This window comes from Leptonychotes weddellii, chromosome 16 (genome assembly GCF_054177405.1).
Source record: "Leptonychotes weddellii isolate Sample4059 chromosome 16, ASM5417740v2, whole genome shotgun sequence".
Classification (NCBI taxonomy): Eukaryota; Metazoa; Chordata; class Mammalia; order Carnivora; family Phocidae; genus Leptonychotes; species Leptonychotes weddellii.
The window spans coordinates 17,028,336-17,052,771 of record NC_138384.1 but is presented as its reverse complement, the minus strand read 5'-3'; the positions used below and the strand labels follow the sequence as shown (position 1 = coordinate 17,052,771).

Genomic DNA, 24,436 nt, shown 5'->3' with positions numbered 1-24,436 from the left:
GCCAAGCTGCCCATCCCCTCCCCAAGGCACAGAACATCACTGCCTCTACCTCAAAACTTGCTACCTCAAAACCTACCAAGTTCTGAATTATGAGCACTTATGCCATATACCCTCAGAACTGGAGATGGAGCTGCCTGGAGAGAGGGGCCAGCACTGAGTGTGTCCTTGGACCCCAGAGCCCCGAGAGGAAAGGTGCTATCACTTAATGCCAGCCCTGGCTTAGAGTGGAGTTAAGAAGATGAAATCATGATGCCCACACCAGGCTGGGGACAGAGTGGCACTGTCCAGAAAAACTGAGGTCAGCAGCTGGGGCCATGGCTTTGTCTGGCCCTGGCACAAGACCTGCTTGGGTGGAAGTGAGGGTGGCAGGGTTGGCCCCCCTCCCTGGGAGTTCCATGCCAAGCTAGGTCAGGGCCAGGCCAGGCTGCTGTTGGACAGGTATTTAGTGAGGACAGGGTCTCTGTCAGGGGCATCAGGACCCAGCAAGACCCAGCCCAGGCTGAGAAGGGAGCCAAAGCATGAGCAGGGGTGCATGCCTTAGGCAGGGGTGCAGCTGGCCCAGCCAGGACCTTGTTACTATTTGCTGTTAAACAAAAACACGGGGGGAGCAGGAGTTTGGGGCTGGCCTGGCCACAGTTTGTGAAGCCTGGAGACAGTTGCTAAGGGAGGGTAGTGCTACTTGGAGAATGTTGCTAAGGGCAGGATGGTGTCAGGGCGGCTGAGAGAGAAGCTCCCAGTGCTGCTGGGCTGGGCTAGGGAACTGGGGCCCACGGGTGCGGCACACCAGCACTCCCAGCGCCTGGGGCACAACCGTGGCCACCTGGCCCCTTGCCATCCATTTGGCGCTGTAACCTCCCAGTCTGTAGAGTTTAGGAAGAGCAGGTGATTTGGGGACTAGCATGGGTAGGGGTTGTAAAGTTATGAGCCCCCAGAGGCATATTGGTGACTGGAACAATGGTCTTGGTCCTGTAATGCTCACACCTACACCCTACATTGTGGCATACTTCCCCAGTGTCTACACCTTCAGTCTTCCATGGAAGCCCCTGGCCACACCCTGAGCACCGTCACACCAGTCCACAGCCCCACAGCTGAATGTACTCAGCCCTGGCTCTCAACATTCTCGGCCTTATTCCCCTGACCACACCCTTAACCAGCCCTGGGACTGAGGGCCTGGACCATTACCTCAGCACCCACCCCCACATATCTAGTAAGAGCTCTGTACAGAAACCCACCAATAACACCCTCAGCCCTGCACTAAAATGTCCCTCCTACACCCTCACAGGCCCCCTGCAGTCCCCTGACCACACCTACAGCCCTACACTGAAACTCCCTCCATGTAACACAGCCCAGTAATGAGGCCTCCTTGACCACACCTTCAGCCCTCCGCTGCAGCTGCCTCCATCCACACACACCCCAGTCCTGGGATGAGGACCCCCATCCACATACCCACAGCTCTTACTGAGCCCCCTAACCAGAGCTTCACTACTCACCCCCTTCTCCATACACCTGTAGCCTCCAACCACATCCTCAGACCCACCCTTGTCCACATACCCAGTTTTCTGGCCTCATGCTCAACCCTGCTCTGAAGCCCCCCAGGTGCCCACATCCACAGACTTGCACTTCCAGACTCCCAGGTACTATGCTGAGAGCCCCCATGTTAAGACACTCTGAGCACACTCTGCATCTCCACTGCAGCCTCCTGACCACACCCTCAGTCATGTCCTCAGCAAACATCATCTACCTCTGTCTTTTATCCTAAGGCTTCCAGTGACCACAGCCTGGGCCCCTACAGAACTACACCCCCTTTACATTTACCACTGGCCTTAACACTGAAAACCCTCTCCCAGCGACCATCCTCACCCATCCCTAAGTTGCAATTTCTGGTACTGGCATCCCCACAGCCCCTACATTGTAATGACCCTGTCAGCCCACAGTCGCAGTCCACACAGCACTCCCCTTCCCTCTCTCTACACTGCAGTCTCCCAACAGGGATCCAGAGACCCCGCCCAAGGGTAAAGTCTGGGGGAGCTTGTGGGACACAGATGCTTGTCCCAGGTGACTGGCAGGCTCCTGCCTCCAGTGCTCACTCTTGTCTGTGGGAAGGATTCTTGGTACTAATCAGGTGGAACCAGGTCGCAGGCCGCAGTCCCAGGAGTCTGCAGTCCCAGGAGTCTGCAGGCCAAGGATGCAGCAGCCACGCCCAAGAACTGGGGCCACCCGCTGGCTCCCACTGGGACAGCTGGAGTCATCAATCAGCCCCGGCGAGGAGGTGGGGGAGGAACGCCTGGGGCCCAGGACAGGGCCGCTCAGTTGGCTCGGTACCATCGGGGGCTGGAACCCCTTCCAGAGCGCTCCCACCCCACCCTCTTCCTTATCATGCAGGATACGGATTAGGGTGGTCGGCGCCCGCGTCTCTTACCTGCTTCTACTTCGTGGCTGTTTCTGCAGTGCGTGTTCGATGGACAGAAGGACGCAAGAACGGACCGACAGTCGCGGGAGACCAGGCGGCTCCAAAGCTCTGCTCCCTGCCGGCTTCGGGGCGGGACTGCGGCCCGGGCGGTTCCGCCGTATTATCCCCTGTTTCTCGGTCTCCATAGAGACAGCGAGTCCCACCCCCAGGGCTGCCTCGGCGGGAGAATGACCAAGGTCACGCTGGCCCCACCCACAGGACCCCGCCCCCTCCGCGGGGGCGGAGCTACTGCTAAAGCCTTATCCCGCAGCTCCCAGGGCAGCTCCGTGGCCTTCGCGCTGGGGGAGACAGGCCCTCTGCAGCTCTGGACGTCCTCGGATAACCCCCTAATAAGAAAACAGCCTCATCCGGGGCTTCGCCCAAAGTTCAAAGTAGGCCCCCACCTCCACGGGGGAGATGAAGCTTTCCAGAGCCGCAACCAAAGGCCATTTGGGAGCTGGAGCGGGCGGGGTGGGAGGGAGGTGGGGCGGGGGGAGTTGGGGTGGGGAGAAGTCCCTTCCCTCAATGACAGTGGGGTCTAGAGCTGGCTCAAGACCACAGCTTTCCAATTAACGTTTGGCATCCCCAGGCCGCAACTCGGGAGCACTGTGGCAGCAGGAGGCAACAATGAGCGAATCACGTGTGCCCAGTCCCAGAATCCTGGTACACCGACCGCCATCCCAACTGCAGAAAAAAGTTCCAGGACCTCTGGGGTCCGCGTACTCCTTTATTCCCATTCTACCCCGGTGTCGGCCTCGCAGGGTCTGCACCTGCTGCTGCCTCCGGATCTCAAAGCCTGTTTTCCCTCAAGTATAAACCCTATCTTCAAGAAAAACAACCTCCTCCAGGCAGCCTTCCAAGGACTTTTCACAACCAGAGGCCCTGTACCTGAGCGTCTTCGGTCCACGTGTATCTTTCCATATGACAATCTCGGTGGTGACTCAATGTACGAGCCCCTCCCACCCCACCCCTAGGCCGACTGACAATGGTCCAGCTCCAGGATGGCCTGTGGCCCTTGCCATTAAGAAAGTATGCACTAAGTCTGCAAAAGCATTAAAAAAAAAAAAAAAAAAAAAAAAGTTTATTGGAGCATCATGGCCGGTGGGTCGGGTATTGCTGAGTCTTGGGGGAAGGGATCCCATCCCGCCGACCGCAGGGGCTCCTAAAGTGCACTCGGTGCGGCGAGGGTGGGGGTGTTGCATAGAGAATCCGGCTGGCCGCTCCTCCTTGGCCCTCCTGCCTCTCCACCCGACTAAGCCAGGCCAGCCTCCGGGCCGCCCCGCGCCCCGGGCTCGCCGCTGCTCGGGCTCACGAAAACCGCGGGCGCACGCACCTGCAGCGCCAGCCCGGTCTCTCGGCCCCTGCCCCCTGGGGCGGCCAGGGAGGCGCTGCCCAGGCGCGTCTGGGCCACTGGAATCTCGTCCATGGACTCGGCTGACGCCGAGTGGTAGGTGCCTGCAGGCCCAGCAGCGTGCACTGGGCTGGCGCCCGCGGAGTCCGATGCCGAGCTGGAGCTGCGGCCTGGGGCCCGGGGCACTGCGGAGATGGAGGAAAATGTGAAACTGGGGGCTGTGACACTGTCGGGTCCCTACCTTTCCCTCAGAGCTCAGGATGCAGTCAGGAAGAGACACTCACCCGGCAGCCTGGGCAGCGGCGATTCAGGGTCCAAGGTCCCAGAGGTTGGCACCTTATACACACGCCGCTTCCTCTTTTTCTGAAGAGAGAGGGGAGAACCTGAGTGCCCCTTCCCTAGACCGCACATAGCCCAAAGAAGCAGAGGAGTGGGGCAGGGTAGAGGCTTCTTTCCAACCCCTTCCTCCTGGGCAAGGAGGCCAGCAAAGTCCCCCTTACCTGGGGTCGGATCCGGGGGGGCAGAGCCTGAGTCTCTGCGGAGGAGGGCGGTGGGGGTTCCACTTGGCCTCGGGTGGCAAAGAACTGGGAAAGACTGAGGGGGAAGTGGAAGGGTAATCGCTGGATGGCCACTGTTCCCTCAAATCCCACCCCACTGGAGGTCCTGAAATAAGCCTCCCTTCCTAGTACATAGAAAGGGGCATTGATTTGTCCAAGGGTATGCCAGGCTGGACCCAGACCTAAATACTGTGGCCTTGGCCTACCCCCTTTCTCCCACCTTGGATGTCCCTGCCATGCCAAAGAGAGATGTCCAGGTGGCACATGCCCAGCTTGCACTCACTTGGCATTCACTGTGGCAGGCCTGGCCTGGCCAGGGGGTTCTGGGCGCACGTGGCTGAAGGTCCGCATGTAGAACTCCATCTCCTGGGGAAGGTGGGGGTCAGGGAGGCTGGGGGGCCAGGTGTGGATCCAAGGCCTTCTGGGTCCTGAGCCTACTCCATCCTGTATACAATACCCCATCCTATACAGAACACGCCCTTCTCACTGGTCTCTGTGGGAAGTCTGGGTGCAGAGGTCTATGACTGTCCTCCAAGCTTCCCAGCTATGCTGGGAAAATCCCTCTGTAGGCCAAGGCTTAAAACACCTATTTCTGGACCTTACCCCATCCCCACCAACTTCCTTACTTCATCTAGTCAAACTCCTCCTCCAGGAAGCCCCTAGCCTCATAGGTCCAATGCACCCAGTCTGCTCTGGCCAAGGTGGGTGGTGGGGAAGAGGCTCTCAGAGCAACCCTCTCCTGTTCCTCTCTTTTCCCAGGGTTCCAGTCTCTGAACTGATTTTTTTCCCTGGTGGGAAACTGGCCAGCAGTTCATATGCCGGAGTGTGCACCCAAGGCTGTGTCACAGCATGACTGGATCGGAGCTGAGTCCTCAAGGTACCAGCCACAGTCTTGGCTACCTGGGGGGTCGGGGGGGTGGGGGTGGTGATGGGGTAGTGGGACGATGGGCGGTTTCCCCCACCTCAAAAGAGGAGGCAGTAAGAGGTAGGGGGAAAAACAGCTCCACAGCCCCATTTGGGATCAGGCTTATAGGCAAGTTCTGTGTCTACTTTAGTCACTGATCCTCACAGCCACACTGGGAGTGGCAGACCCAACCCCTGAAAGCGCAGGGACCTGAGGCCAGGAGGTCACAGAAGTGGGTTGGGCTGCCACCCAGGACACAGGAGGGCCATGAGGACTGCAGATGAGGAGACAAAAGCTAGGAAAAAGCCAACCCAGGTATGGAGGGTATAGGGCAGAGCCAGTACAACGATGCCCTGCCCCCACCGGGTGGGGGAGGGCACCCGGACAGCTGTCACCCGCTCCGAAGTCGTTTCCATGGAGACCCAGGCGTCCTGACTAATGCAGAGATGACACTGTAACAGCAACGCTGTCTCTAAAACAAGCCTATGTTTGGGGGCAACGGCTCCAGAGTGGGGCCCCTCCCGCATTCCTGCTCAGGGTGGGGGTGGGGAGGCTGCCTTCAGGGCCCTGGCAGATCTGGGGGACAGAGCCCAGCCGGCCCCAGGCTGGCTGCGCAGATACGGAGATTGATGCCCAACCAATGCCCAGGCTAGCCCTCTGGAAAGTAGTGTGGGGGTGACAGCCTCAGCAGAGGAACACTGGAAAAGAAGGGGTCAGAGGCCAGTCGTGAGAACTGGGACCTCAAGGTAATGGCGAGGACCTCAAGGTAATCTGTACCCCCCCACATCTTTCCTCTTCCCCAGTGTGGAGTCAGCACCCCTCCAGTGCCCAGCAGAAAGGGGCAAAGCCTACCCTAGTGCCCTTGGGCTCCAGAAGGGGGGGTGGGGCAGGAGGGGTGGGAGAAGCAGCACCAGAGGATGGTCCCAGAAGCCTGAGGGGCCAAGATGAGACAGGAGCCAGGCCCTAGCCAGCTGGAGATGTCTGAGGGTACAGCGGGGTTTCCCCACTCAAAGCCCCCTGGGATCCTCCCACAGAGACCTTCAAAATGTGCACACTCCTGCGCAGTAAATGGTACCTCTCGGCCTCAGCACTGTCCTCTCTGCAGTGGGACAAGCACATCCCTACCCCCGCCCCGGGAAGCCTCCCTCAGGTCATGTGCAGATGATATTAACTGCCCTTGCTGCTCTTGCTGCCACACCTGACTCCAGAGCCTAGGCAGGCAGTGACTACAGGGCAGGGGCCAAGAGCCCTCTAGTCTAAGCATCCTAGGGCCAGCCCTGCCTCAATGGGTAGTGACTATGAGGCTTGAGAAAGTCTCCTGCCTGCATCTCTGAGGCTGTCTCCTCTGTGAAGTGGGCATGGAGAAGCTGCCCACTCCCAGGATGGCTGCCACTGCACTTACATGCGTTCTGTGCCAGGCACCAATCTCTGTACACGGTGGTGTGGCAGGGGGGCTGCCACCAAAAGTCAGCATTCCCCCAGGCCTCCCAGGCCTTGCAGCCTGGCCCGCCCCTGGCAATGACAACAGAAGAGGCGGGGTCCCAAGCCTTCTCCCAATCCACCCACCAGCCTGTGTTTGTGTCTAGTTGCCATGAGGACTTGGGATCCAGAGTTCAGCCTTCCCAGCAAGGCCTGCCTGGGCCCCCTGCCTTCCCAGTCCCTGGGGGCTCCAAGAACTGGACCACCCCCACCCCCAGCTGCTGACCTCAGGAAGCCACGGGGCGTGGGAATGGGGATAGGCTGGTCAGTAGCTGGGCTGGAGGGTTCCTGCTTCAGAGTGTAAGGACTTTAACTCTTCCCAGACCCAGCTTGTTTAACCCTTCTTGGCCTCAATAGGCTCATCTGCAACATGGGTACAGTTACATTACCTGCCTCACGGGCTCTTTTAAAGATTAAATAGGGTAATGGGTATAAAGGCTCAGGATCACGAGTGGGGAGAACTGATGGCTCCATCCTAGTGACCTATTCGCTGGTCCACCCCTCTCTCTTCTGCAGCCCCAACCTGCCCACTTTCAGGCTGCCACATTCCATGCCCTCCAGCACATGCTTGGAGCCTGGACAGGAGTGTACATGGGGTCAGGGAAACACAGGGCTCCCTCTGGCTGTGCCCACACTTGAGAAGCAGATACGTGCTGAGTATAGGCTTGGCCTCGCTCCTATTGCCTCCAGCATCCCCTACTCCAGCTGCGGTTCCAGGCCTGCTTCCCTTTGCCCTGTCTCATCACTGGGGCTTGCTACACAGCCCACCACCCCTCCCACACCCAGGCCCCATCACCCACCCCCTTAGCCCTCTGAGCCACTTCTATACCTGAATGGGCCGCATCTTGGGGGGACAGGACTCGAGCTCCCTGTGGGCCCCCTTTGCCTCCTGTGGCAGGCGATGCTGCACGATGTACTCATAGGTGGTGAGCTTGTGCCACACTGAGGGGGTGAGGAGAGGGCTCAATGCAGTGGAAAGGGGATCCTAGAGTCCAGAAGGTAAGGGAGGGTACCCAGCCCCAGCCTGAAAGCACTGTCCCCAAATACATTAACCCATGAAGTGAGACCAGAAAGCCAGGACTGAGAAGGAGCATGGTTTCAGGGATCTGCAGCACAACTGGTACCTCCCTGTGGCCTAAGGACCCCTATCCCCTGCGAGGCACGTGTAGGTGTATGAGTGTGTGTGTGTGTGTTGGGGCACGGGTGGGGAGGGACTTACTGAGATAAATGTGGAAGCAGAACAGGTGGCCCAGCAGGGCTGTGGAAAGCAGGCCCAGAAGGATGAGCAGGGCGGCCAGGGCCAGGATGGCAGGAGCCTGTGTCTCCACAGGGGCAGCGGGCAGGAACACAAACCACACATCTGTGTGATTCTTCAGCACTGCAAGGCACAGGCAGACTGCTCATCTGGGGCTATGACCAGCCCCGCGAACAGGCCCAGGGTTGGAGGGTGGGAGTGGGCCTGGAGCTGGAACTGACCTTCAAAGTGGTGATTGGTGCGCAGCCGCATGGGGTTGACAAAGAACTCCACAAAGACATAAGTGGCCACCAGCACGAGGAGCAGGACACCCAGTAAGGCAGATGCCACACTGTGTAGAAAGAGCCTGGGCCCAGCCGTGGGCAGCTGTCAGCACCCAGGTGCTCCAGCTGGGTAAGGGCCCAGAACTCGGAAGGGCCCATGGATGGGATGGGGACCCAGGCCTCTGACCCCACAGCCCGAACTCCTCACGCAGTCAGTGGCTTGGGCAGAGATTAATCTGGGCGGCCGCCCCAGCAGGAAGAAGACCCCAAACCTGCCCTCAGCAGTCCCGGGCAGCAGCCACCAGGAGCACCACCCTCAGACCAGCCCGCGCTAATGCACACCAGCCCCGCCCCGCCCCACAGGCAGGCTCAGGGTCCCTGGCTCACACTCACACCCGCGCATCCCCAGGCAAAGGTGCGGCCCGCGTCCCGCTCTCACCGGTAGTTCCTCTCGCCCACGCAGTTGTTGAGCCACTTGCAGTGGTGGTCAAAACCGCACACGCACTTGTTGCAGGCGCTGCAGTGCTTGGAGCGAGCGCTCCTGCGGGAAGGGGTGGAAGGGGCACAACGCACTTGGCTAGCTTTTCCCGCACTTCCCCGGGAGCAGCTCGCAGGGCAGCGGAGTCGGCGGCGGAGGTACCAGCCACCCGGACGCCGCACCTGGAGCGGGTTACCCACCAGGCCCTCGGCTCCACGGCGGAGCGCGGCGACGGGGAGCGCGCACGCCCTCTGGCGGCACTGCGAAGCAGAGCAGCCACAGGAGGCCTCGCTTCTGAAGGGCCAGGGGACTCGGAGGCTCCAGGAAGGAGGGCTTGGGAGCCATCACACTTTCCCACTCTAGGATTGCGCACCTGCATGACGGTGGTATGAAGCGGAAATGGGGCTTCCTTTCCAAGCAACGACCCCTGCGCCGCGCCAGGAGACGATGCACGCGTGCAACCAGGGAGGAGAAGAGAGCCAGGCTGCTGGGTCTAGGGCCTGCATTGGTTTCTCTGACATCTCCATTTTTTGAATCCCTGTTTCCCTGCCAGTCTATGGGAATTTTACTGGCATTCTTCCAGAAAACCGCAGTCTGTCTGGGCTACCCAAAGGGAGCCAAAGGAAGAGGAGCAAGCTGACACCTAGGTGAGCAGTTTGCTGCAGGGGGTCAGATAAGGTGAGGCCACATTAGGAATGCAAGCCCAACGGGGTGTGGAGGAGTGAGCAAGAGAACGGAGTGGGTAGCCACTGCCACGGCATCCACTAAAGAACAATGCACTGACCGGTGCCTGGCGAAAGAAAGGATGATGTGACACCAAACTCCTCAGTGCCTTAAGGCCGTCGTCGGCTCTTACTCTGTCCTGTGGACACACCCCCTTCAACAGGCTGCTAGCTCTCAAGATTAGAAATGTGAAGCCAGCCTTGGACTATACCCCCACCCCCAATCCCCTGCCTGAGGCTGGAAGCTCCAGGAAGGGAGAGAGGGGCCTAGGGAGGCAGTCCCTAACAGCCAAGGGGGTGCGGGCTCTGCACATTCTGACTGCCCTTCCCACTAGCAGTGTGATCTGCAGGAAGTCACGTGGCCTCTCCGGGCTTCAGATTCCTCACGGGTAACTGAGGATAACAGTTCGGGCTTGGGGGCCAGGCAGGCTGGGTTGTGAATCTGGCTCTGCTACCCGATAGCCATATGCAGGCCTCTCAGCCTTTTACAGCACTGGGCTCTTCCTCTTCTGTGAGGTGACAAAGATGCTGCCCACCCTGCACGGTTGTTCATAAGCACTTAGCACATAATAAGGTACTCATTAGACTAACTTTAGTTAGTCTAACTAGACTAACTGTTAGTCATTAGAAAAGTGTGTGGCAGTGCCAAATGTTTCCTACTTTAACTGCTGGAAATGCCATTCCGCATCTTCTGTTTCCAATCTCCTTGTCTTTCACCCAATTCTCTGTCACTCCATCAAGGTTCTTGACTGTGTAAACACGAGGGTTCTGCGGCATCAGGATAACTCTAAAGCCCTGGGCAGGCCCCTCTCCGCCTGGAGCGCCCACTGGCAGTTTCCCGGGGCACACTCGGCACCCACACACACCCTCAGCCCACACTCACTCACACATCTACGTCGCACAGGTTGCAGTGCAGATCTTCAATGACGTGTGCGTGTTGGCTGCGGTTGAAGATGGGCAGGGGCCCTGCATAGCTCTTGTCCCGCACGTTGGCATCTGCTGGATCGATGGAGACAGCGGTCAGGTGAACCACGAGGTGGCCGGCAAAGATGGCGCCCATGCACTGGCCCAGCAGGTTAAAGACTCATTCCGCACTCTGCCGGCTGCAAGCCCCCCTCCCCAACTTTCTGGAGCCCGACAACAGCTGGCTACCTCCATGTGACTCCCTCATGCAGAGACTCTCTGCCTGTGCTACCTCGTACCTGCAGCCCCACGAGAGCTTCCTTGTCAGACCGCATACCCATGACCCAGATGGAAGAGAGGAGCCATCTGGTAACAAAGCTCACAAGCCCCTGCCTACTGCCACTGGGGGGCCCAACCACAGGGCTCTGGCCTCACTCCTCCGGGACTGCCACAAGTGCTGGCTGGTCTGACCTCAGAATCCAGATGATCTAGTTTCAGATTCTAAATGATGAAGTGAGACTGAAGGAGATTATCCTCTAAGGCCGAGGCCCCAAAATATAAGTTCTAAGTTTGTTTCTCTTGCCTTCATAGGAAGCCAGCTCTGAGAGGGAAGCAGCCATCCTTTCTCAGCAGCTGGGCCAGATGGAGAATCACTTGTAGACAGGGTCTCATACACCCACCACCTCCCCGACTGGAGTCCAGCTACTTGGAGCCCTAGGGCTCAGGGTTCTGAGGGACTTGGCATATTCAGGGCCTGGCCAGGGGCAGCATGGCTAATTCTGGAGCTGAAACACAGATCTTCTAGGACCAACTGCTCAATGACTAGACCAAATGCTGGGGACAAGCATGCTGACAACTTGCTGCAAAGTCTAAATTAGTAAAAATTCACCAAGAGACTCTACCCAGGCAGCCATCTGCCATCTATCCATCCATCCATCCTCTTGCTAACCAGGCAGACATCATCCCTCCATCATTCATCCTCCATCCATCAGCTGCCCAACCTCATTTTTCCTTCTTCCTCCTCCTCCCAGCAGCCAAACTTCCATACCTGTCTGCATGAGCAAGGCTCTGCCCTAGGGGGCTGTACCACAGCGGAATGCGAGTCCCATAGCCCATCACAACCTCTCTGTCCCTACGGCCCTGGCTGTAGGTCAGGCCTTCACCCCTTCCCTGGGTTATTCCACAGTCTCCTGACGGTTCCTCCTGTCTGCGCGCCCTTGAGCCTGCCCTTCACTTGGTCCCGAAGTGAGCTTTGCATAGCTTAAACCTAAAATCTTGTCTGCTTCAATTTCTACAGTGGCTCTCAATGGCTCTCAAACTACAGTCTCCTATTCAGTTCAGTGCCAAGGGCCCTTCTGCTCCAGCTCCACAGCTCCTGTCAAAACTGCCTGGTATCACCAACCACTACTCCTCACCATTCCAGCCTCTCTTCAGACACACTGAATATTTAGCAAACATTCAGCTTCCTGCCTGCTCCAACACTTCTTCCCCTCCCCACCCCTTGGTTCATTCATTAAACTGTTCACTGAAGTCTTTCTTTACACCAGGCCCTATGGGCAATGGCAGGAGCAAGCCAGACTCGGTCCCTCACCCCAAGGAGCCTGCAGTCAGGTGGGAAATACATGTTAATCACATAATGGGTTGATTACAAAGAAGGAAGTTCATGGGACTAAGTGAGTAACTGCATGGCCTCATCTAGTCTGATGGGATCCAGAAGGCTGCCCTGAGGAAGTATCATCTCAGCTGAGACTTGGGAGAGGAACAGACAATAGGCACCTGGTATAAAATCGATAGGAGGGGCTTGGCTGGGTACTGGGAGCAAACAGAGTCCCAGCCAGAGGGGTGGCTGATGTGTGGTTCCAGCTCAGCTCATTGCTGCCATGCAGGAATGAGGGCACATGTCACCAAATTCTGGCTTTTCAAAAGGAACCAGAAATCTGGATTTTTATGTGAAGTCTCATTTTTTGAATACTGACAATAAATAAATAATTTTTAAAACACACCTGCCAGGGGCACCTGGGTGGCTCAGTTAAGTGTATGACTTCGGCTCAGGTCACGATCTCAGGGTCCTGGAATTGAGCCCCACGTAGCGCTCTGTGCTCAGCACGGAGTCTGCTTGTCCCTCTCCCTCTGCCCCTCCCCCAACTTGTGCGTGAGCTAAAAACACACCTGCCAAAGGAACACTGAAGACTGTCCTTTTTTGTGTGTTAATTTTCCCCCAATTAAAAAAGAAAATCTCACCTAAAAAAAAGAAATAAAATCTGAGGGCGCCTGGCTGGCTGAGTTGGTAGAGCATGCAACTCTTGATTTTGGGGTCGTGAATTCAAGCTGCACATGGGGCACAGAGACTACTTAAAAAAAAAAGAAAAAAGGGGCACCTGGGTGGCTCAGTTGTTAAGCGTCTGCCTTCGGCTCAGGTCATGATCCCAGGGTCCTGGAATCTAGCTCCTTACTCAGCGGGAGGCCTGCTTCTCCCTCTCCCACTCCCCCTGCTTGTGTTCCCTCTCTCACTGTCTCTCTCTCTCAAATAAATAAATAAAATCTTTTAAAAAAAAGAAAAAAGAAAAGAAGATCTGTAGGCCAAACAGGCCCATGGGCTGCTAGTTCTGGACTCGTGCCTTAGCTGGTTGTTGGGACAGAGTCAAAAGCCTTCCAGCCAAAGACCAGTGGTGTCACAACAGAGAACCCCAGAGGAGAGAACATAAGAGGCAGGGGAAATGGGCACAAACCAGAACCCAGAGAGCCCTGAGGATCTTGAAAGTCACTCCTTAAGGCAGGAAGAAGCCATCATGGGATGTTAAGCTGGGGAGAAACTTCGGATTTTTAAAGGGCGCTCGGCTGCTGGGACACAGACCAACATAGATGGACTGGCCCAAGTGAGAGTGTGTGTGGGGAGACCTGTCTGGAAACGAAACGGTCATCTAGTCCAGAGGGGCAGGCGGCAGTGGGGAGGAATGAGGGCAAGTCTGATAGCTACTTAGGAGGTAACATCAACAGGACTTGCTGACTGACTGGATACAGGTGATGAAGGAAAGGGGCCGAGCCAAGGGTATCTGGAGAAACAGCCGCAGAGAAGGCCGGGTGCGCGTCAGGCGTGCATCTGGCCCCATGGCGACGCGGGTCTACATGGCCCTCCTCCACCCATAATCTGCTGTAAGGCTCCCACCCTCATACCTACCATGTGACCACCTCCAAGCTACAAGGCTTTCCTCCCGCGGGAGGCTAAGCACCCAGGGCGGGGGCCCTGTCTTACTCCTCGTAGCAACACCAGGGCCCGGGCCAGTTCCAGGCCCGAGGTGGGTATGTGGTACACACCATTAGCCTACCTCATTCCTCAGGGGCCCTGAGGAAGCCTGCAGAAGAAAGGTCGCTTTGATGGAAGGAAGGAGAGGCATCCAGGCCTAGAAATGGGAGTGCCGATCTGGGTGGCTCTGTGAGCCTCCACATTGCCCAAAGCAATGAATGTGGAGAGGACAAAACCCTTAAACGGTCCCACTGCCTCACTGTCAGCTTGCCTGAGCAGCTCGTCTGGCCTCAGTGGGTATCAGCTGTGTGACCTCAGGAAGTCAATCTCTCCTAGCACCAATTTCTTCACTAGTAAAGTGGGGAGAACACCTTCCTTACGGATTGTTATGAGGATCGAATGACATAGTCCACATACAGGGGACGGCACAGTGCCTGGTACATATATGTGCTCAATAAATGCTGTTACTCTTGTTTACTGTCATTTGCCCTAACTGTACTTACTCCCACCATGTGATTATTAACCTGCCTTCCCAGGTACCCTGGTGGCAGAAACCCAGCTAATCCTGATGAGGGGTACGCCCATCCCAGATCATGGGAGGAATGTTTCATGAAGCATTCTACTTAAGAGCACTGACTAAGGCCTGTTAGTCACCTCAGGGAAAGTCCAGTTTTCCATTTACAGAGCTGATGAGGAGGCCCTGGGCCCTAGTGAACCAGGAAGCCCTCCAGTGACGTTGCTGGTGTCTGAGGACAAGAACCTTCTCTAGAGTCCTTCTCCACACACCTGTCCTTGTCACTCACCAAGGACAGCAAGCTTACCCTTCTAGCTCACACATTCTGGTGCTCACACACACACACCCTTGCATGTTCCTTGTCCTCTGGGAAGCCGGGAAGACTCTTCCTGTCAAAGAGAGGAGGAGGCCGAGAACCAGAGAGGTGGCAGAAGCTGCTCAGCCTGGTACAGCCCCAACAGGGCTGAGCTGTGGCCAAGCTCAGCTGCTGACTCTATGCCCAAAGCTTTCAAGTTCATCCCTGCGAACCTCCTTTAGCTCACTCTAGCCTTCCTCCCCCAAGAAGCCCAAGAAATCATTTTCATGAAGCCCACGTACCAGGGCACACTCTCCTGGGGACCCTCTTGACAGGGGCACATGGCCACCTGCTGCACCCCGATCTCCCAGCCTTGTAGCCATGTCCCCTGCTCCTGGGAGTTGTGGCCGAGGCTAGGGCAGTCACACCGCCAGGCTCATGCAAGTTTGTGTTTGTCACTGTTCCCAGGAGCCTCCAGGGCATCTTTATCCCTCCTCTTGTCAATTCAACCTCACCCTAAGAGAGTGATTTACAAAACCAATGAGCTCCTAAACAGTCCCGGGTACAGCATAATTATCTGACCGTACATAAAACCACATGTTAAATATACCAGGAAACTTAGTATGTAAAAGAATTCTACCATGACTTTTTGAAAAGTGAAAAAGTCTTTTGTAAATGGAATAATTACTCCCTAATTTATCCCGTCGAGCTCTGGACGTAATTAGCTTTAAGGCTTTCTTCTATGACACCCTTGTGGTACCTCAGGTGATGAGGTTCCCAGCTGTGTGGGCTTTAAATGCTCCAAGGTACATTAGGTCCATCTGCTCACCCCATCAGGCAGAGAGGCCAAATAGGGGTTGGAAGCCAGGCCGGCCACTGGTCCTCCTGGGCAGAGAAGGGGCCTGTCTGCCCTTCTTTGAGGCTCCGGAGCACGGCCTCAGGCCCCTGCCATGTCCCTGTCCACTGCCCCAGGCCTTCCATGTACTACCCACACTTTCCCAAGGATACAGCATAGCCAGTGGGCACCCAGTGGTGAGGCAGGAGGGGAACAAGGACCCCAAAGCCAATGACAGCAAAGAAGAGGTACAGCAGCCAAGCCACAATCTGGAGAGGGTGAGGGGGCCAGCTCCACCCGTTCCGGCGCGACCGCTGGCCCTGCAGCTCGGGGGACGGTCTGCGGGCCTGTGCAGGCGCTGTCCACACACTCTTCTCAGGGGCTGTCTTGTTGGAGGGCTTGTTGCAGATGTTCATCTCCAGAGGAAGAAAAAGCAGAGAGAGCATTAGCCTGAGGAGGCCCGGGCTGGAGCCCAGAACCCCATGCCTACAGCCAGGTTCCAGCAGGGGGGAGCAGGCTGGGACGTGAGGCCATCTCCCAGCTGCTCTGCGGGGGGACCAGCACCCTAGCATGGCCAAGACAGCCCGTGCGGGAGGGTGATAGTGGAGCGCTCTTCTCGAAGCCCCAAAGCCAGCTCTAGTCCCAGCCGCCGCCAGGACAAGGTAGGAGGGGCCAGGGTTTATTCAGGACACAGTGTGGCTGCCTGTTACTCGAAGTGCTCTGTCTCCACAGCCATCAGAGTTAAACCCAGTAAGACATGTTCTCATCTGGTAACAATATCAGGCTGAGGCCAGAGCATTGAGAACACATGCTGATTCTGTTAGTCACCTCTGTCCTGAGGCCCAAATGCAAGTGTCAGAGAGGGGCCCCTTACTCTTTGCGAGGGGAAACAGGGAGTAGGGGTGCACACAAGGGGGTCTGCCTCTGTCCCTGGGCCAGCACATAATCCCTTTAGGACAGGGGCCACTGGGAGACCCTAAACGCTCTCCCCTGTGCCTCAGAAGGGCTGCCTGAGACTTCTTGGCTGGGGAGGAGCCAGCATGCAACAGAGAAGGGAGGATCCCTCCTTGCTTCCCTCCAGCGCCAGAAACGACCGTGTTTCTCCAGGTAAATTTGAGCCTGGTGCCCTGGGAACAGAGAGGTGGGCTGACGCTCTTTGACTCACTTGAGATCTGAGCAGGCCGGGCCTCCTGCAGAGGCTGACCACCAGGTGGCAGCACTCGCCCAGCCCCCACCCCACCATCCTTCAGTCTGAGACAGGCCTGGCGGCCAGAACTACAAGCAAAGCAGGCAGGGCGAGCTGTCATTCCAGGAGGAAGAGCCCCGCCCACAGTATCTTCCGGGCCTGCAGCAGGACTAGAGCCTGGGCAGGCAGCGCCACCACTGGGGAGAACTCATGGTGGGAAGGCCGAGAGCAGGCGACAAAACCCAGGCAGCTGGACTCTCCTTTCAGGAGCCCCCATACCCGTGCGCCCGGGGGTCTGACGATGCCAGAAAGTACGGCAGACCCCCCTCAGCACATCTGCCAAGCACATCTGCCTCACCTCTCGGCCCAACAAAATGTGACTTGACCTTCAGAGCCCAGTCTAAGAGCCCAGGAAGCTGTACCTGATGCCCCAAACAGAGTCAGGGGGCTCTCGTGCTTAGTCTCTAGTGGGCAAGTCACTTTGCCACTCAGAACCCTGTGTCATCCTCATGTCTGCCCCCTGTTACGCCAGTTTCTCCTAAGGGTAGCAACAATACGGTGATTCATTTACCCCTGTTCCCCACATCCCCTCCCCCAAGCAGCCACAACATACCTTGTACATAGTAGATGCTCAGTAAATGCTTGCTGACCTGAAAACATCTGAAATAAAGGGAGATGTGGGTGCGGTAAATGACGTGGAACCCTGGTCCACCCAAAGCCATCTGGCCCACTCCGCACAGCCACCATGCAGACAGACCTCTGCCCCAGCGCCCCCCGCTGCTGGCTCTTACCCTGACTGCCGGACAGTCCCACTCAGCCACTGCCCTTCATCCCGCCCGAGGCTCAGCGCCTCCGGCAAGTCAAGTCTGGCGTATTCACCTGAGTAGCCTCATCTCAAAGCTAAATGGAATGACCTTAGTTTTCTCTCAGGGACTCAGGTGGAATCCCTTGGTCATTTGCTTCGTCTTCAATAACAAACAGTAAAAAGTGAATAAAGAGCCCCAGCTTTGGAGGAAACAGATTAAGGTTCAAGTCCTGGCACTTACCAGCTGAGTGGCCTGAGTTTCTTCATCTGAAAAACGGGGGGTAGGGATGGCTACCCGGGCTGTGTATAGATCAGCGACCCTGTAAGTAAGGCCCTGACACATAAATGCTCCCTAAATGATAGATATTGTAATTATCCTTAAAATAGCCCTCTGGCTTGTCCCTGTCTCTCCAAAGGAAGGCTGCTGCATCTGAAACTCTAATTTTCAAAGGGATGGGGGGCAGTGAAGCTGTTTTCTTAAACCAAGGGTCCCAAGGAACATGTTGCCATGAGAGCTGGGCCACTGGATGGTCATTGTAACCATCTCACCTTTGATCAAACGGACAAAGGTGATTGAAAAAAGAAAAAGAGAAGAGAAAAAAAAAAAAGCTGGCACCACTTCATTTTCAATGTCCCCAGACGTAGCAAATCTGTCTTTGATTTCTGGAAACAGTCAAAGGTCATGAGGTGAAGCCCTGTGAACAGCCGAGCTGGGGGACTCTGCTCAGGGGCAAATCCCTGTGGCTTGCACCTCAGTTCTCCAGTGACACCATCACCAGGGTAACTACTTGGAAGAGAACCCATGAATTGGGAGCCCTAAGTTCCAGCTTTCCTTTTGCCATCTTCACACCTCTGCAGCCCTACACCTTGAAGTTTCTAAAGAAAGCAGCAGAGGCACATGGCTGACATGTCCTCGCTGCCCGGAGTGGGCTGGCAGTGGCCACAGGCACCCCCCCCAGGTGCTGCTGCCTCCCCGATTACCTGAAGCAGGAGGATTCACCATCTGAGGCTTTGGGGGTGGCTCTGACTCCAGACCAGGGGAGCCCTGGCCCAGGGAGGTGCCGCTCGTATGAGACTGTGGGCAAGGGGATGGGGCTACTGGGCCTAAAGCCCTTGCGGCGGGGCGGCACTCCAGAGCGGACATGCAAGCTGGCTCGTCACCTGCCCCGAAAACCTGGGCCGGCCAGCTCTTAACTGACGGCATATTCCCCTGTGGGGCTGGTGGCTACTAAGTCTTTTGGCCGAAAAGACTTTGAGTAAAAGGGCTGAGGGGTAGGAGAGAATCCAAGATGGGGCCTCTCAAGCAAGGATGGGACCAGGCACTGTCACCAGACCCAGGAACTTCTCTGGCTGTCCCTCCCTTCTCAGCACTTCTCTAGGAGCCCAGACTGAAAGATGCATGGCTCTGCTCCCGGACAACTTGGCCAGAGCACTGCACCCACACACTGGCCCAGGCAGCACTGTGGGGGCCCAGCCTCCTGAGTGTGCTGAAGATGTAAACACAGGCTCGTGCTTTCTGGGGGCCCAGACAGACATGAGGGTAGTGGTCGTGGGTGGGTGGAGGGTGGGTGAACGGGTCCCGCAAAGGCCAGCCATTCAGTGTGACAGAACACAGGGTGCACGGCGGGGGGGGTTGGGGGGGGTGTGTGGGTGTGTGTGTGTAGGGGGCAGATCCAGAGAGAGAGTTGAGCCCTGAGGAGCCTAGGAGGCCAGGCAAGGAAGCTTGGGTATTACTGAAGAGCCACCAGGAGTCACAGGAAGTTTAAAGCGGGGAATGATACAAAGGTGGTGGGTGTTGCACAAAGCTTTCTAGTCATAGTGGGGAAGAGGGCATGAGCAAGAGGGGAAAGGGTAGGCCAGGGCAGGCTGCAGCCCAGCAGCCTTGTGCTTTGGGAGGAACTGGTCCAGGAGATAGAGGTCAAGCCCACAAGGTCCCTAAATGCCCCCAGCTGCATCTCTGAGAGGTATATGAGCCTTGGTGAAAGATTTTTCATGTCTTTCTGCTGCCATAGAACAAGCCACAGAGTTAAACTGGGGGAGATGGAGGAAAGACAAGAGGGAAGAGGCCCCATGGAGTGTTATGGCCAAAGGTCACCACCACGTTGGGAAGCCAAGGACCCACCTGGCTGCTGAGGTGGGCTGGAGCGGCTGTACAGGCCTTCCCTTGTCCCAATAAGGTGAAGGTCATTGCCAGGATGACAATAGTCTCGTCCTGGTAACACGCACTTGCTAAAACTCTAAAATTGCATTTTCAAAAGAAAGTTAGGGGACCTTAATTTATATGCCTGATTTACATAAGGGAACTCTTAACATTCTTAACATTTCAAGTTCTCATTATGAACTGCAGAATAGTTACATGACTGATCCACTTCCCTCTTGCCCACCTCTGCTCTCACCAAAAGAAAAAAAAAATATTGGGGAATGATGTTCTGAGATTCATGAATGGCACTGTCAAAACAACCAGACTGAGTTGTACCAGCCCTGGAGAGGCTACGGGCATCCCTGCATTACTGCAAGATGTCTGAGAATGTCAGAAAAGAATCAACTTAATTACTAAAGAGGGTTTGTAGGCGGAGGCCACTGAACTGGGAGGGCAGAGTGATAGGGTCAGAGAAGAGACAGGGCTGTTGGGGGGTACTGAGGGCCTGGGAACCTGAGCCACCGACGGAAAGAGGCAGGTTGGAGCCAGGCAAGAGGGCTAGGCCTAGAGACACAGCCAGGTTCTGGTTCCTGCCCTGCCACTCACAGATTGGGTAACCTGGAGGCAAATTTCAGAGCGACCTCTTTGGGTATCTCCTTTACTCAGCTTTCAAAAAAGTTAGCTGGGTGGGGGGGTGCGGGGGGCACCTGGCTGGCTCAGTCAATAGAGCATGCAAGCAACTCTTGATCTGAGGTTTGTGAGTTCAAGCCCCATGTTGGGCGTAGAGCTCACTTAAAAAAAAAAAAAAAACCTAGCTGGAAGGCAATTTGGCAATGTCTACCAAACTTTAGAACACATATACCCTTGGGCCCAGACATTCCATTTCTAGATATTTATCTTATACATATGGTCACAAAGTACACAAAGATTCACTGCAGTCTTGTTTGTAATACTAAAGGACAAAAACAATGGAAACTGACTGGGGCACATCCACACAATGAAAGGCTGTACAACACCAAAACGGGGAGGGATGAAATGACCTTTGATACACAGTGAAGTGGAAAACAAGATGTGGGGTTCGTTGTAGAGTGTGCTACCAACTGCGTAAAAACAAAGGGGGGCCGATAGACGTTTAAGTTTCTATTTGCGCAGATTCTCTCTGGAAAGAAATACAAGAAGGCAAACACAGGGGCTGCCAGCCTCTGGGAAGGAGCGTTAGTTGGATCCGGTGAGAGAGATTTGCTTTGTGCACCATTTGAAATTTTTTTTTACCACGTGCATTTAAGGCTTTTGTAAAAAGAATTATGTCAGATAAATAAGTGAGGGGTTTCACCCCTTACCCTCCTGGCCCCACTGGGCTGCCGTGCAGACCAAATGTGCTTGTGGGCTCCAGGGCCCTATACCACGCCTGACAAACAAGGAAATCCCACCTAACGACCATGCAAAAAGAGTGCCCGGTTTTAGTTCAACGCTTTCTCACTCTCGAAAGCAATTCTGCATGGTGCATCTACAAAGCTGTGAGGAAGAACCATAGGGCTCCCTGTGAGTTGTTGGGGGTCTTGTCAAAGCTGGAACCAGACCACCAGAGGGGCTGCTGGGCAGTACCTTGGTCCAGTCCTCAGCCAAAGGCCAGCTCAGCTTTCCATGGCTCCAGGACCCAAAGGGAAAGTGCACACCACAGGATGGTTTTGCTCACAACCATCTTTTCTTTTTGCTAAGAAAAGCTAGAGGATTTATGGTTGCCACCTGAATGATTTTCCATGGATACTTCTAACCAAATTTTCAGGTTTCTTCCCTGGATCTGCTTTTAAAATAATTTTCACTAAGATTTAACAGATGCCCAATTTAAGCCTAAACAGGAGTTGGAAAAAAATGCTACATGGTGCACACTGTTTTACAATGTGAAAAGTCATTTATAACGGAAGTTTGGGGGCAAATACTTTATTAAAATTCCCCACAGGTGCCAGAGAAGTCTCTGGCCTTAAAATTCTGGGAAGTGGTTCTAGTTTGACTAAAGGATGCACATCACCACAATGCCCAGAAAATAAATTGAAACTTCAAGCTGTTCTCATAGTCCTCTCCAGTCACTGGTCTCAGATGCAGCTGAGTTCCTCACACAAACAACATGCAGAAGTTTGATGCTAGAGCAAGAAAAGCTTGAAACCCCAATCATGCCTGAGTTGACATGGTCTGAAAACATTTTCTGTGCCATTCTCCCCCTGAAGCAACCACTGCAAACTGCTTGGGATTCAAGTGTAGCCAGGGAAAGGGGACAAGAAGGGGGGGGGGGAGCAACATGGAGTGAAAGCAAGGCCAATGAGAGGAGCCAAGGGTTGTTGATTTTAACCAGGAAATCAACTCACATGATTTTAGGAGCAAGCCCTAAGGAACACCCACCAAGAAACAGTCGTTACAAACAAAGCTGTGACAAAACAAAGTAAGAAAAACAAAAGGGAAAAAAAAACCTGGCTAATTAAGCACCAATGTTGCTTTTATTGCAGGTCATGGTGATTATCTGTTTACAAACCCATCTCCCACAGTGAACCACCAGTTCCACCAAAGCAGAGAACACCCTTCATCTATCTCTAAATCCAACTCTCCTTCAATAAGAAAAATTAAGCCATGTCTTACCATCTCTGCTGCCATCACCCTAATCCAAGCCTCCATCATTGGTCCCCTACATCGTTTCAGTGACCATGGCCATCACTAGCATTTAGAGGGTGCTTTTTCTGTGCAGGGCACTGCTTTAAGTGCTTTGACAGAATTCACTTATAAACCCTCACAACTCTCTGAGGTAGGTCCTAGCATTTCCAACTGGTCTCATAGGCCTCCTCTGTCATTGGTCTCCTTGGGCTGGCCTCTCACTTTCTCTCTCATAAACAACATGCGGAACAACATCTCCTCTTCACAGATGAAGACACTGGGTCTCAGAGGGGCTAACTTCTTCTAGGAGACAAAGCTAGACTGGCAGAATTAGGATAGCCCTCGACTACTTTACTGGTGTGCGGCCTACAGCAGCCGAAGCAAGGTGAGCTTTTCAAAATGTCAAACTCCTCACAGCTTTTCAACGGTTTCCTCCTCCTGCTGGGATACAGGTGAAACCCCATTACACCCTTCAATGCTCCCCTCCCACTTTCTGTTCCTTAATAGTACTTTGCTGTCTCAGGACCTTTGCATTTGCTTTTCCCTCTTCCAGAAACACCCTTACCCTACTTACAATGCTGGTTTCTTTTCAACCTTCAGGTCTTAGCTTCAAAGTCACGTTTTACAGCAGACCCTGCCTGACCACCACCCCCGCCCCCTCCATTACATCACCAGAGCACTTATCTCGACCTAAAATCACTTTAGTCTTCTATCTGGCGCCAGCACACATCCCCCCCCCCCCCCGCCCCTTAATACTCTGTGGGTTCTGGAGATCGCGCCGTTTCTAGGAGTCCTCCGTGGCCCGGCGCCCGGCACACAGGAGGCGCTCAACGCAGATACGTGAATCTAATGAACGCTAGAAGGAAGCCCCGCGCTCTGCCGGGTCCCTGGAGCCCAGGCCGCGGGCTCCAGGCCGAGGTGAGCGCAGAGCATGGCCGAGCGGCGGGCAGCCACAGCCACAACCCCGTGGCTCAGGCCAAGCTTCCAGGTGAGGACCGCGATGGGGGCTCCTCACCTGCGCGTCGCGGCGACCAAGCCAGATCGGCCCTGCCAAGGTCACCCAGTGGTTCAGCCCCCGCGCCTGGCCGTCCACCCTCCAGGGCGGCAGCACTTCAGACCCTCGCAGCGGAGATGATCCCCGGGACCAGGCGGCGGCGCAGCCCGGAGCGGGGCCCCATTCCGGGCCGCGCGACGGAGGCCAGGCCGGCGAGTCCTCGGGATCCTGCTGGAGCCGGCTGGCGGTACGGCCCGGCCAGGCCGAGGCGGACTAGAACTCTTCAGGCGCTGGGCCCGTTCCCCTGGCAACCGCGCGGGCTACGGCGCCCCACAGCGGCCAAACCGCGCTGCGTCAGTTCGCGCGGGCATCGAAGCTCGGGGCGGGGCTCACCGGGGACCCCCGGAACCCCAGCCGACCCCTTTCCCCATTCGCTCTCAACTTTTCTCCTCGAAAACCCACTCCCCCCACCTCACTCCACAGCTGTCTTCTCGAAATCCTAACTTGTCCCAAACGCGACCCCCTTCAGTTTCTCCCGAGACCACCACTCTCAGGGAGACCCCCAGTCAGCCGGCACATTATGAGTGTGTGCTGGGCACTGGACATTCCATGGGGAACTCTCACGAGATCCCTGCCCCTCAGGGAGATTACAGGCTAAGGGAAAGACAGATACAAATACCCAAATAAATATGTAGGTTTCCCCATAATATAAAGTGTGAAGTGTAAGAGCAAAATATATAGCACAAAATTATCTCCTTTTTATATTTCCTTTAAATCAAGTATAAATCCTACTGGGAGCCCCCATCCTCCAGGCTGGTAGGAAATTCAGTCTTGGTCTCCACTGGGCTCCTCTTACCCAGGTTATTCCAAGGACTCGGGATCTCCTACAGCGGCCGTCTGAGAAGTCACAGGTCCTCTCTGGTACTGAGGCCACAGCCATTGTCACAGGACTTTCAGCTTTGGGCTCTGAGGGGTCATGCCTGCTGCCCCAAGGTTGCCAGGGACAGGGGCCCCTGGGTGGCTAAGTCAGTTAAGTCACTGACTCTTGATTTGAGCTCAGGTCATGATCTTAGGGTCTTGGGGTCAAGGCCCACATTGGGCTCTGCGCTCAGTAGGGAGTCTGCTAGAGATTCTCTCTGCCTCTCCTCTCTCTCTCTTTAAAAAATAAATAAATAAATCTTTAAAAAAAAAAAAAAGGTGCCAGGACAAGTGACTGCTTCCTGGGTCCCAGGGCCCAAAGACTCTCTTCCCTTTCCCTGCCTTAGGGACCTCCCTGCTGCACCTGACTTCCCTGAAAGCCAGGGTGCCCTGGAAAGGAACTCTCCCATGAGCTCAGGCTTTTTCAAAAAACAAGCAAACACCACCACCACAAAACAGGAAGAAACTTTGTCTTCCACCAGCTGTCCTATCCATATCTCC

General features: G+C 55.5%; 2 protein-coding genes across 6 annotated transcripts in view; one reads left to right on the top strand and one right to left on the bottom strand.

Moving 5' to 3' along the window:
- LRRC36 (leucine rich repeat containing 36) overlaps window positions 1–2,455 on the top strand; it is a 51,953-nt gene extending 49,498 nt beyond the window's left edge. Inside the window, exon 15 of the mRNA XM_081806466.1 lies at window positions 117–2,455. Coding sequence (XP_081662592.1) covers window positions 117–157 — 41 coding nt within the window. The 3' untranslated portion in view covers window positions 158–2,455. The remainder of the gene's footprint in view (window positions 1–116) is intronic.
- ZDHHC1 (zDHHC palmitoyltransferase 1) lies at window positions 2,426–23,330 on the bottom strand. Of its 5 annotated transcripts, none has more exons than XM_081806469.1 (13): window positions 23,039–23,323; window positions 17,049–17,095; window positions 15,423–15,665; window positions 10,346–10,521; window positions 8,698–8,799; window positions 8,217–8,341; window positions 7,960–8,118; window positions 7,570–7,682; window positions 4,641–4,723; window positions 4,301–4,394; window positions 4,085–4,163; window positions 3,783–3,985; window positions 2,426–2,545 (listed from the first exon to the last, which is right to left on the bottom strand). In XM_081806469.1, exons 2-13 carry the CDS (start codon window positions 17,055–17,057, stop codon window positions 2,426–2,428), a joined length of 1,506 nt encoding a protein of 501 aa, XP_081662595.1. In that variant the 5' UTR covers window positions 17,058–17,095; window positions 23,039–23,323. The 5 variants fall into 5 exon arrangements, with proteins under 5 accessions (XP_081662595.1, XP_081662594.1, XP_081662593.1 ...); XM_081806468.1 differs by having other exon boundaries at window positions 2,536–2,621; window positions 4,641–4,801; window positions 15,423–15,699; window positions 23,039–23,329; XM_081806467.1 differs by lacking the exon at window positions 2,426–2,545 and having other exon boundaries at window positions 3,516–3,985; window positions 4,641–4,801; window positions 15,423–15,699; window positions 23,039–23,328.
- Between the last annotated feature and the right edge of the window lie 1,106 nt (window positions 23,331–24,436).